Genomic DNA, 13,838 nt, shown 5'->3' with positions numbered 1-13,838 from the left:
TCAACACACATATCTGCCAACATAATCGCCCAAGGCTGCCTCTGAGATACAAATTCCAACAGCAAGGTGGACTTTCGTGCCAATGCATGAAAGTGTATATTAAGGATATTCAAGCCTCCATGCTGTTTGGGACTACATAGCTTCTTGAGCGAGAGAAGGTTAAGGCCCCTCTTAGCATGTTTGGTTTTCCAAAAAATGCTCATGGCTGAAGACATAAAACGATCAATGTCCACTTTTCTCCACATTATTAGTGGCAAAAAGAATTGAATATATGCCATGACAATAGCCTGTACAATCCTTAAACGAACATGCAATGGCCATGTAGAAAGCTTCCAGTAATTAAGTTTCTGATTCAACCGTTGCATCACCCATTGAGTCATTTGCTGATTAGAAATATGCCATCCCAATGGGTAGCCCAAGTGTCTGACTACATGCATTTGTGAAGGAATTTCACCTGGCCAAATTAAACTATGCCAAGACCGAGCATCAAGAGCCAAAAGTTTAGATTTCTGAAAGTTAACATAAAGGCCAGCAGCTTGCCCAAACAGCTCTAGTGCCTCCATTAATCTTTGCACATCCGATTGCGTATTGCGGGGCATACAAAAAGAATCATCAGCATACGCTTGTGCTAAAAATTGTTTGCCATTGGGCAATTGCAATCCATGAAGCACATCGGAAGAGGTGATCTTATTCATGATCAATAAAGCATGGCAAGATGACTGTTTGCCAATGTCTTGGAAGCAAGGATTAGTCAAGCTTTTTCCTAAAAGACATCTTTGTGAATCCTTTTCGCATTGGCGTCCTATCACTCTTATGCCAGTTATTTATAAATTGGTTACTAGAATGCTGGCGAACAGAATTAAAGGTTTTCTGCATGATGGATTACATCCTGCTCAATATGGTTTCATTCCTCGTAGGCAGATTAATGACAATCTGGCTAATGCATATATTGGTATGGAATATGCCAAGTATACTAAACAGGATGTACTTGTGCTTCAGATTGATATTGAAAAAGCCTTTGATACAGTTTCCTGGGACTTTGTTGCCATGACTATGGCCCAGTTGGGCTTTGGTTTAAAGTTGCAACGTGTTGTGTACTTCCTCTACAGTGATAGTGATGCTTCTTTGATACTTGGATCTCGGATTACCGACCCTTGGAAATTAGAAAGATCTGTAAGACAGGGTTGCCCTCTGAGTGCGTTGCTATATGCTGTGGCTACTCATCCTTTGCTTACATATCTAGATCATTTGACAGCTTCCGATGTGCTTCATGGATTGCAAACACACACACACACACACAAACACACACACACACACACACACACACACACAAACACACACACACACACACAAGAGCACATATTGTGCATGCACACACTTTTTTTTGGTAATATCCAGTGCAGTATATTTATATGCTCATAAATTTACAAGATGGGAAGTCTCCGAAGCGGAGAGTATCCCAAATTTCAGAAACATAAAGAGAAAAGCTCTAAAAAAGAAGCATCCATATCACCCTCATGGCAGGCATCATATAAGGATTGCCGCAATGAGGCTCCGAAGGATTCATATGACTGGTGATTCTGTCAACCCAAGTATGCCAAATTATGCTCACTCCAAATTGTCCAAAGAGCCCAATATCTCACCCAAGAGAGAAATAGTGAGTATTGGGACAAGGACCGCATATATCTGCCAAAAAGCTAGAAATGTTTCCCAAATCTGTGACTCGGGAAACGGAGCCGAAGAAAATCTGAAATTCTCCTGAGGAGGATCCTTGAACAAGGGCAGTTCCAAAGCAGATGAAGAACAGTCTTTGAGGGAGCCTGACATCTTAGACATGTGGAAGGTGCAATGTGACGTTTAGCAAGTATGACCCCCACTGACAATGTGCCTGTCAAACATCTCCAAAGAAAAAGTCTTTGTTTCAATGGCATTTTACACTTCCACAACATCCGGAGATTCTTCCGCCACCATGAGAGGGGCTTCCTTATATGCCACAGAGAATTAGCATGTTGATGAATCCATGGGGCAAGCTGACGAAGCCTGTAGGCTTTGATGGAGGTTAAGGCAGGAAGGGGAATAAGATGAATGCATGTAGTAGATGGCTGCAATTTCCAATCCATAAGCCTGTCTGTGTCAGCCACGGGTGGAATAGGTAAAAAGGGATGCAATAAATCAGCAATTTTCTTCCATATCAACCTATGATGCATTTCCAATGCATAGGAAGCAGTGGCCCGAGGAAAGGATAAGACATATCCCCGATCATCTACCACATCATGTATATACCTAATTCCCAATTTCATAAGATTGTATGCCCGAACAGGTTCCTGTAAAGCAAGTGGAGTGTCAAAGATGGCACTCCAATGAATACTTTCTTTCCTCATCAAGTTTGTCTCCAAGCAATTATCAGGAGCCCATTTGACCTTAGAGAGAACTTGTTTCCAGTCAAGTATGAGCGCAGTAGAGAAAGGACAACCAGGTATCCTCCCTACAAATCTCCCAATCACAGCCTCCCAATGATCCGGTAATCCAATGACCATAAGCATAAGTCCTCATGTTGACACACATGGATGCTAACATACAAGTCCATGGCTGCTGTTGACGGAAGAAAGTATGCAACATTGTAGCCTTCCTTGCAAGTACATGATATTTTATATTGAGGACATTAAGTCCACCATGCATCCTTGCGGAGCACACCATTTTCATCTTCATCAGTCTCAATGCTTTCACAGCAGTTTTTGTCTTCCATAATATCTCCATAGCTTGAGACATAAAAGCTGAAATATCCCTGGAGGACCAATGCAGCAAGGGCAAATAGAACTGGACATAGGACATCGCAATGGATTGTACTATTCTGAGCCTGACATGAAGAGGCCAAGTAGAAATCTTCCAGTATTCCAGTTTATGTTGAAGTCTTGTGCGTGCGCACACACACACACACACACCCACACACCCACACACACACACATAAAAGCATACATTCATACAAAGGTTTGTGTACAGTGTTTCTGTCAGAACTCCGGAGATACAGAGCAGATCAGCCACAATGAAGGCTAGTACTAACGATCATAACAAATAGAAAGAATTATTACAACAAAAAGATAGTTGATAGGGCATATCAAGGGACTGTGGTGGCAAGCTGCAGTGCAATGGCGCAAGAGCGAAGTTGCTCAAGTTCATCGTGAAAGGGGTGGCCTCGACCCAGTGTTTACATTAACTTTGATTTAGTCATTTATATAATTTACGAGTAGGTTAACTGTTTTACAATGACAATGTTGAGATATATAGATATATAGCCCTCAAGGTTGGATTCTCACTAATATTGTGTGTAGATTTAGATTTTTGTTTTCCCACTGCTTTTGGTTGTACATTGTATGAGAAGTGCCCTTATCTTGGGGGCTCTTCTCTCTCTTCTTTTTTTTTTTTTTTTTTGACTGGCCTTAGGCCCAAGATCCTCTTGTAGTTACCGATTTTCCACCAACCGTAGGCGCTTAATTATCCGCTCATAGGCGATGCTACCGTGGAAGCACCAAGGGGGGTTTTGAACCCAGGATCTCTTGGTCCTAGCAAACACCTTCACCACTTGAGCTATCACCTCATTGGTAGGGGCTCTTCTCTTTATACAGTAAAGTAATAGAAAGTGCGATTTTGCCAATAAAAAAATGTGTGTGTGTTGATTTAGATGTACTGTTTTCCATGATTAGGATTTGATGTGTTCTAAAATCATGGTTTCAGATAAAGCATGCCAATTTTGTGGGAACCTTCCGACTCACTTTCACACCCTTATTCAATGATATCCCATGCTTTCAAGCTGTCGTCTACTCATTTCGAGAGCTTGTGAGTGCTAAACTATAACTCATATTTTTAGCATGATGATGGGATTGCTTGTAACTTTTGGCCTAAATCTTACCACACCTACATGTTTTTCTGCAGAAAACATTTGACTTTGATGTAAAGGTTGTTGGTCGAAACGTTCCTTCAGTTCCGGGGTTACCAAACATGGTTGAGGTGAGCCATGATCATGATTGTAGGTATAGTAGTTCCTTGTCAACATGGTTTCTCTCAAAGTACCACATTTCAGCTCACCATGATCATAAAAAAAAAGGATTGAGAAAAGCTAATTTTTCCGTTTAATTTCACTCTAGTAGTTTACATTTAGATGGCTCTTGCAGGAAATGCACTGGTGGTTTTTGTTTCTATAGTAAAATAAAAGTCTAGTCTTGCAGGGACTAATCAGAACAGCTATCACTGATTCCTTGATCTGGCCAATGCGTCAGATTTTCAAGGTTTTTCCAGGAGATTATAGGTATATATAAAGTATTTTGTTTTTTGCTAGTTATGATTCAGGCCATTCGAATTATAAAATTTTGAGCAAATCTATCTTTTTTTTTCCCAGTAACCTTGAATTACAAGTTACTGGAGTTTTAGAAGTGAAGTTGGTAGAGGGAAGAAACCTCTTGAACAAAGATATGATTGGGAAGTCTGATCCTTTTGCAATACTTTACATAAGGCCTATTCCGAGTCGAATGAAAAAAAGTAAAACAGTAGTAAGGATTTTCCTCTGCTTTGAAAGGTGTTCATGCAGATTTTTTCTTTCTTTTGGTGTGGGGGGTTACTTTTCAGGGTCCGATGATACCTAATTTAAATATTGCATCTTCAAGGGTGTGCGCTTGCGGGCATGTGCATGTGTGCATGTACATGCTTGTGCTTGAATGTGTGCGAGTGCACACGTGCATGACTATGCATGTCTTGTGGTGATTGAGAAGAAAAGAGAAAAATTTGAAAGCTTTGAACTGACTCCTAATTCAAAGTTGTTTGCTTCTTTCTTAGGACAATGATCTGAGCCCAATATGGAATGAGACTTTCAAGTTTGAGGTAGAGGACCTTTCCACTCAAAGCCTATTTATCAGAGTTTTGGATGAGGAAGGAGTGCAAGAAGCAGAGTTTCTTGGATGTGCCAAACTGGAGCTTAGGAAGTTGAAGCCAGGACAGTTAATGGACCTATGGGTCCCTCTTGTGAAGGATTTTGATATGAAGTACACAAGCTCAATGAAATATAGGGGAGAGGTAAGGTGCATCCAGAATTGGCTTCTACCTAACCAAAAACATGCTTGATATGTATAGTTATGTTTTTCTTGTGAACATAAATGCATGCTAATACTATCCAAGATGCTAGACAATATACCATTTGGTTTTAAACCAAACCACTTAAAAATGCTAGGAAGTACATGACACAAAACACCGTATCAAGGGAACCAAAAAGATCTAAACACAATTCTACATGTGTATCGTTTTTCCCAATGTAAAAGATCTATATTAAGCGGGAAAAAGTGGTCCAAGTTCAAGATATTTATGTCTAGAATATAAAAGAATGAGGTTTTTGGAACCACCACCCCAACTGAACATGGTGTTATGATGCCATCAATAGGCATGCAGACACCTATTCTCCAACTCTTACCACATGTCTTAGAGCACGCACACACACATATATCCCCCCCCCCCCCTCTTCCCTTTTTCTGTTTTCTGGTTGGCTTGGGTGAGGTTGGACAGGCAAGGTCGCTTATTCAAGATTGATGGGCGACCAAGATGGGTTCCCTTGACAGGCATGTCCTAAGATGGCTAAAATCTCCCAAGTTGTGTACTTGCAATGAGTAGGCATGAAAGTGTGCCCACCACCTCTTGTCTGACAATTAACTCCCCTGATCTTTTATGTCACAAAACATCTAAGGTTCTGACTAGGACATCCTTGCATGTGCTCCACAGGTGATGTTGGATGTACCTCTGCATACACTCCATGAGCAAAGCTATCCTTTTGCATACATGAAAGGACTTTGTGCACAACTCTATAATCACTGCTGAGTGTTCTGTGCATGAAGGTTGTTCCAACGGAAAAGGTTTTCTTTTGGCATTTGATGAAGCGACAATGGATTGGTCTCTCCATGAAGTGATGGATGCAAAGGAAAGCTGCACTATGCTTCCGGTCAGTGAGTGAATTATCCTCCCCAATGACTCTAGAATAATGTGCACTTCGGTTCAGATGGCCTTGATTGTCTCCACTGCTTGGGTGGCAACCCCTTCCATGCCCTTTCCAAAGCGAGCATGGCAGCTGTAACGCTGCTAATAATCTCTAGTTTGGGCTATCCTGATGTGGGCCGTCACAACCACAGAAAGTGGGTGACCTTGCATGATCAAAAGCTACTGCATAGACACCTCTAGAACTCCAAAAGTATGGGTGGTGTCATATTGTGAACCCTTCAGTAAGTCTGCCTAGTAGTAATGTGGCCGCAGTCACTAATGTTGCCTCTCTTTGGCTTAAATGCGCATAGTACAGTGTATTCAATCAGCCTCTGTGAGGAGCAGGAATATTTCTCAGATCTCACTTGATTGTGACACTCAGCATAGCTCAGAGGTGTCTGCTTCAGGATATCCCCCAGTTATGATACACACCACCTCCGCTGAGTATGGACACCACCTGGGAGTATCATGGCATGGCATATCTGGAAGACCAGATGCTCAAAGGCCAGTGTATTTGCAGTATATGGAGTGACATTGTTCATACTCTTTTGGCCACCGGGCCTGTATACAGGGATCTTCTAGAGCTGCGTATTGTTTGCGCAACATATTTATGAGAGAGTGGAACCATGGCATTTTCTCATCCTCCACTCATACGGGGCTTTTATAGCAGCATAATACTGCCCCTGATTGGTTGAGATCTCCAACTTTTGGTTTGAGATCTCCCTTTGTATGATTTTATATTACTTAACAGAAGTCTCTTTTCTGTTCGTGTTGCTTTCCCCCTTGTGTTTTTCCCCGATCGCTTTTGTCTTGCCAGCCTCCCGTTCCCACTCCGGGCACCCTTCTCCACCTTCCTGTGCTCTTGCCGGCCTTGGCCCCGGCCCCCTCTTCCACCTCCTTTGTCCAACTCCACCCCTTCCGCCTCCTTGCTCCCCCTTCATCTGCCTCCTTGCTGCCTTTTCATCTGAAATGGATGGATGAGAGACAAGGACAAAACTTTGGGCACCCCATCAGCGTTGGCAGTGACCGCTGCGAGGCAGGGTAATCCTGGGAGGGCAAGGACCTCCAGAACCTGACCAAAAGCAGCACATATGGACCTCATCGGAATCGGCATTTGTCCAGTTTTTAGCAATCTCCATCCTCCATCTGAAATTTGAACCATCCGATCTCTACAACATGATGTGATCATCTGAAATGGATGGATGAGAGACAAGGACTATAACTTTGGGCACCCCGTCAGTGCTGGCAATGACCGCTGCGCGGCAGGGTAGTCCTGGAAGGGCAAGGACCTCCAGAACCTGACCAAAAGCAGCACCTATGGACCTCAACAACTTGCAATAGGCCTGCGGGAGGCCTGGAAGCCTGAGTGAAATGGGGGGGAGTGATTAGTCCTCTGCCATAGGATCAAAATCTATATGATATTTGAAGAGGAAAATTTTCTTTTGACCAAGGGGAAGAGGGCTACAGGCTAGTGCCTAAGATGTGGCTTCCGGGGAGTCAAAGTCTTCTTCGAAGAAGCCTCTATCAAGTAGACGAGTATCCTAGAAATGATGAGTCAGCTCAGTGGGGAGAGCTGCCAGAAGTCAATCCGTACATAAAAGCAGGCAAGAGAAGAGCCATAGATCCAGCTAATAAGGTTTTGTTGTGTTTCCTGTTCAATATCAGGCTGGAAGACCTGCAGCTCGTCTTGGGAGAAGTTGACATTTCGTCTGGTCAACCAATGGCAGTGAAGAGGGATTCGCCGTAATGCCAATCAAAATGGAATTAGCTGACTTAAGCACACTTATATTTTTCTGTACACTCACACTGTCAAGAAAATGGGAGAGGGAGGAGCAGGAGGACGGGCTGAGAAGAGGGGCGGAGAAGGGGCAAGAGGGATGATGCCAAAAGGGCGGGTAAGAGGCGAAGAAGGGCAGACCACATCATGTTGCAGAGACCGGATGATTCACATTTCAGATAGGATGGAGATTGCCGGGAAACTGGACCAGTACTGATTCTGTCAATAGCAGGGCCACATTGCTAGGGGCTTCCCCAGAAGCAGGAGGCATGCTAGGATACGGGGTAGATGTGTTCAGAAGATGCCTGCATCTTCCACCGCAGCAGTAGCCAGCCCAGTGTTGGGTGATGGTTAGGGATGGAAAATGTCCCCCCACCCCCTGCCCCAAATGTGGCGCATCCCAACCCTCAACACCTTTCTCGCGGACCCTTATGCAGACTCTCGCAGGTGGGATGTAGCTCACAATGTATTCCCTCCTCTCCTAGGTGTGACACACTTATGAGTATGCAGGGCACAGCCTGACATCAGTTAGCAGAGTCGACAAGAAAAGTTGGATAGCGCAGTTGACACGTGGCATTGCCATGTGGTAATGATGATGTGGAAAATGGTGACATATTGGGTACAAGTGGTCGACAACAATACTACTGGTCGACTAGGAGCATTGGTGTATATATATATATACATGGGTAGCCAAATCGTCCTATTCATTCTGCTTTCCTTAGTGTTGGACTTCACAAAGTGTTTCTCTGTAGGCAAAGTGCTAGCCATGAGTGTACAATAGGTTGTAGGGTTGTGATTGGACGTTGTCATTCTCACCCACATTTTGTAATTTCATTTGTATTACTTCTTTTTGGTACATAATACAAAGTGGTAGTTTAGGACTCGTGCGTGTTGTATGTGTGATTCTGCCACACTCTTCTTTCTATATCTGGAAAAACCCTAGCACATAGGCACAAGTGTTCTACAGTTGGTATCAGAGCCTAGGGCACTTGCAATTTTTTTTCTTTTTCTGGCATCCGTGTACATTGTGAGTGCTTGGATAGGATAGAGCACTTATATTCCAAGAGTGCACGAGTTTGGGTTTGGGGAAAGTGAATATTTATTTGCGTTTCTTCATTGCACCTGGGTTGATTGGGGTACATTGTGCTTCTCTGCCCCACTGAAAGTGAATATTTCGGTTCTCTTCATTGCACTTGGGTCAATTGGGGTATAGTGTGCTTCCATGCCCCATCAAACCCTTACTTCATCATGCAGGGCTGAAATCCCTCATCTGGTCCTTGATGACACGTGCAGAAGCCGGTGATGAAACCCTAGAGGCAATAGAAAAAACGTTTGCAGAAGTCTTTCCATGATGATTACGGAACTCTGAGCAACGACGAAATGCAAAATAGATGTCCTAACCTAGGAATAGCAAGCTAGAAGAATAGAACCCTAACTTGCAGCTAGGCAAAACTACAATGCAATCTGAAAGGGACATAAACATGTGTGTGAGGCCTCGAGGAACATAGCAGTACCATCAGCAAGCTCACAGTCCAAAAGCTTATCCTCACTGCACAAGGGCAGACTCAAACCAGAAACTCGAGTAGTGGAGTGAAGAAAGATGCTCATAGCCTCGGCGATGATGAGATATAACAGGGGGGCAAGCAACATCCCTGATGTACAATATGAGATATCTGGAAGCGATCACCTCTACCACCATATGCGAGCACTTTATTGTGAGTATCCCGATACAAGTATGAAACACCTCTGATCCAGTCACATGAAAGAATCCCATGCATCTAAGAGTCCCTTCAAGGAAATCCCAATCAATTCTATCATATGCCGCCTCAAAGTCTAGCAATAAGATGGCTAGGGGATGGTTTCTTTCCTTATCCCATTCTACCGCCTCCAGGAGGCCTAACTCTTTTATCTTACTCGTGGCATAACCGTAGAAGCGGGGATGGATGTATCTTTGCAAGGTTGGATAGGTTTTATGTGGATGACTGTGGCCTAGATAGGGGAGGTACTATTGCCATCTTGCATGGTACTACCAAGTCAGATCATTGCCCGGCTCTCTTGTGTCTCATGTGGAACTTGGGAGACAGAAGGTGTCACCTTGTGTTCGCATTCTAGACTCTCTCTATGTGGATATAGATACCTCATTGGAGGTAAGAGAGATTTGGAGGCTTTATGATGATCCTAACCCTTGAGAGAGCCTTCGAGAGGACTAGCTAGCACTATCACTTTGTTGCTTTGGCCAAGAAAGAAGAGGATCTCGACAACGAGTAAGCTATCAGGCTGTGCTTCAAAGGGCACACGTGAAGCATCTTGAGTCCTTGGATCCCAGATCTCTAGTTACAGGTGCCCATGGATAGGCGGGCTGAGCTCACATTTCATGCTAATGAGGCATTTTGGATAGAGATGGGTGGTAGATACAACAAACCAATCATCAACATAGAAGCAGTCTAAGCGTGCATAGATGCACCTTGCATCCCTTCTCCTATTAGACCAATCAAAGAGGAGAGAGGATGGCGTTCTTTGAGTATCATCTTCAAGCCAAAAATCTCTGCCATGTATAGAGAGAATAAACCTCTCCCAAGACGGCTGTCAAGTGGGTATGGTGCACCATACCCACTTGTCCTCTTTTGTCTGCCGGTTGCTCAACCATATTAAAGTCACCCCCAATCAATGATCTACATGAGGAACCAAATTAGTGAGGGCCTTCCAAAAGGAAATCTTCTCCCCTCTATGATTAGGTGCATACATGTTCAGAATACCAATGTGTCTCCCATCCTGCATAATGATGATCCCCTGCGCTATAGTAGGTAGAATGACACCATGGCCAATGATGCAAGGCAAAGATAGGGGCTGACATCGGAATACATACACTACCTTTGGTCCCTATAGCTCCCGACCAAAAGGTGTGACTGGATAATAACTTGCCAAATCTATCACTTTGGCTTGCATCGAGTTTATGCTCCTGCAAGAGTAAAATGTCCATGGGACCTTCCGCGACTGTAGAGTGAAGCTGGTTCTTGATAAGCTATTTCCAACAACTAGGAAAAACACCACCAAGTCCTTGAATGTTCGATGAGACAATCCTCATGAAGACAAGGACTGGAAGTTGTGACCAGATGTCGTGGATGAAGGACCCCTTTCAAGGTAGGAACACGTCTCGCATAAGTGAGGGAGGGGAAATGCTCCAAGGAGAGGTCCACCTCTCCTTCCCATTCCGGGGAGAAATCTGTTCCCTTCTCAAGAATTGGAGAAGGGGAATGTAATGCAAAGTATGGTGGTGTATCATCATCATTACATTCCAGTTGCAATGCATCCTCATCACCGTGACAATGGAATTGCAAAGCATCCTCATCTTGTGCAGTAGAACCATCATCATGTGTAGCCAGGGATGCAAAGGGGTTAGGGTGTTCCACTGAGTGCATAGGCACCAGTGCTAGGATGGGGGTCCAAGGCCGCCTGCCGTTCCTAACTATCACCCATCATTGTGTAGTGTGTCGAGGTGCAGGACTGGCTGTAGGGTAAGACACCTGATGAGCATATCCATGTTGCCTCCTAATACGGCCTTTGGACAATCTCTAGCAAGATGACCCTGCTGGCAACAAATATGGCACTGATGTGCTTTGCCAACAATCTCAATCCTTTGTCGAAAATGTGAGCCATCTGGTCTCTGTAACAAGATGTAACCATTGGTGATGGAAGGGTGAATAACAAGAGCAAAGACTCGGGGTACTCCATTAAAGGTGGTAGTTATACCGCCGGTGGTTCAAGATTTGGACCATCTATTGTGGCAAGTTCGGGAAGAAATATGGAAGGCGTAGACAAAGCAAGTCCACGAGGCTGACAAACGTAGTCGGGATAGTACCTTCAAAGGAGGAGATTGGGTTTATTTGAAGTCACGAAGCAGAGGCTCAAACGGGTCGGGGAAGTTTCTTCCAAACTAGCTTATTCAAGATTATCAAGAAGCTCAGTGGTGTAGCCTTCAAGCTGGAGTTACCGAGCCATTGGAGGATGCATCCGGTGTTTCATTCGAGCAACCTTGTAGAGTATAGTGGGTGAGAGTTAAGCTCTCTACCGGATGAGGATGAACCTGAGTTGGTGGATGACAAAGGATTACAGGAGGTCTTAGTACTAGTGCAAGAGCATGAATTCGATGACAACCAATGCAATCATTATGGCAAGCTTCTAGGTGGTCACACTTTTTTGGTCTGGGGCTACGTGTCAAAGGGTGGTGTATGCAATTGAGTTTCTGAGTCCTTCTGGCTTGCATTATTTTGGTCATGATGTTATGATGCTTACCAGAGCACAATGGATTATCGTTCTACACGACAATATGCATGTTGGTATCCTCAATATTTATGCTCCCAATCATAGAGGGGAGAGGACTTCCTTCTCACAGCTTGTCACAGAATGGCTTCCCCATGTAGATAATTGGACCATTCAGGGAGACTTTAATATAGTCAAGCAGCCAACTGATAAAAGAGGAGGATATGAAGGGGTGGTGCACCCTATGGAGAGAGCTGCATGGGAACGATTTATACTCTCTATACTAGCAACATATGATTCTTCTGGAAGGGAGTGGAATGGGCTAAAGCGAGCAACCTGTTAGAAAACAGGAGTATCTCAAGCAAGATGGCTATGTGATAATGCAAAACACTAAGTGAAGGTGGATGCAACCTAAGTACACTCATAATGATGAAAGATTAACACTAATAAAGCGTAGACTCAAGTTCACAGAGGAGAGTGCTTCCAGATCTTCCAATTTGTTTGTCATGGATTTCCCCAGGCCCCCTTGCTATGTCTCATTGTGGCTGAGGCTATGAGTATATATCTTTGATCCATTCCTAGGGTATCTGGCCTAAGTCTACCCTTATGTAGAGAGGAGGAACTTATGGATTCTGAGCTTGTAGATGACACTGCAATGTATCTGGAGGCCTCCTGCACTTTCCTTTCTTCTCTTCAGATTTCCTTGGAGGATTTCTTTTTAGCCACAACAACACTTATCGAATGGCACAAATCTGTTGGTTTTTGGGTTAGTGACTCGGTGAGAGTCAATTGGGGTGCAGAACTTGGATTTACTTGGATTGAGAGAGGCAGCACTACGAGATACTTGGGATGTCAGGTTGGGATCGATGTATTCCATATGTAGGAGTTTGCACTAGTTCTCATGAGCATAAGGAAACTTGGCCTCTAAAGCCTTGGTGATTAACCAAGTACTGCTTGCCTCAGCCTGGTATATAATCTCGCGTAGGTGCGTCTCACTAGGATACATTGGTTAGCTATGAAGGCTGGTCTGCAACTTTTTTTGGTCTGGTTTGGATGGCACTCGAGCCAGAGTTGCATGGGAGACTATCATTCGTCCCAGACAAGGAGGGATGAATATTATAGATCCATATATCCAATGCAGAGCCTTGCTTTGCAAGGTAGTGGTTAGAGGCTTTCGTTCAGGAACTGAAATGAGCCATGGAAGGATTTTTTTCTGTTTCAGATCTCCAAGTGTATGCCTCATGGGGGTGGCCATTGAATCCTATACTATCCTGGCAGGATGGAGATTGATGAGATGTGACACCCAGGACTTCTTCCTCGGAGTTGTTGTCTGCTGTGTGAAAGTTGTGGGTCACTCATGGAGGCACTAGTCTATTGATGCTCCCCCTAAGTTGGTGACTCAAGGTTCTTGGTGCCTGTGGCTTTATGCTGGATTTTCCATTAGACATCTCTGATGGGATCCCGGTGTGTGGGATTTCCCATTAGACGTCTCCCATGGGATCCTGATGAGTGGGAATGGATTGCAATCCGTTGAAGAGTTTGCCTTTCTTCAGTTACACTATGAGGAATTCTAGACTATTACTACTCGGACTTATTTAGAGGATTCATACCCTCACGCCACACTAGGAAAGCTTTGGGATTACTCAATTGATTCAGAAGAGGTTTTGGCACCTTACACGAGCCATATATTGCATTTCTTGTGGTTGTGTTGCTACATGGTGGTCTCCCTATTAACTTGTGGAGAGCTATCTTTGGTGTGGATCCAGCTTGCCCTAGACGCTCGATAGCC

The 13,838-nt window shown here is 44.1% G+C and overlaps 1 protein-coding gene across 2 annotated transcripts in view; it reads left to right on the top strand.

The window, feature by feature from the left end:
• LOC147617134 (synaptotagmin-5-like) overlaps positions 1-13,838 on the top strand; it is a 91,000-nt gene that overhangs the window by 36,324 nt on the left and 40,838 nt on the right. For both annotated transcript variants that reach the window (XM_086776727.1, XM_086776728.1), the window contains exons 6-10: positions 3,733-3,834; positions 3,931-4,005; positions 4,224-4,303; positions 4,394-4,544; positions 4,828-5,064. In XM_086776727.1, coding sequence (XP_086632853.1) covers positions 3,733-3,834; positions 3,931-4,005; positions 4,224-4,303; positions 4,394-4,544; positions 4,828-5,064 — 645 coding nt within the window. The remainder of the gene's footprint in view (positions 1-3,732; positions 3,835-3,930; positions 4,006-4,223; positions 4,304-4,393; positions 4,545-4,827; positions 5,065-13,838) is intronic.

Source organism: Cibotium barometz, chromosome 37 (genome assembly GCF_041138505.1).
Source record: "Cibotium barometz isolate CiBa-2024 chromosome 37, ASM4113850v1, whole genome shotgun sequence".
Taxonomy (NCBI): domain Eukaryota; kingdom Viridiplantae; phylum Streptophyta; class Polypodiopsida; order Cyatheales; family Cibotiaceae; genus Cibotium; species Cibotium barometz.
This window is presented reverse-complemented; position numbering and strand designations above follow the sequence as displayed.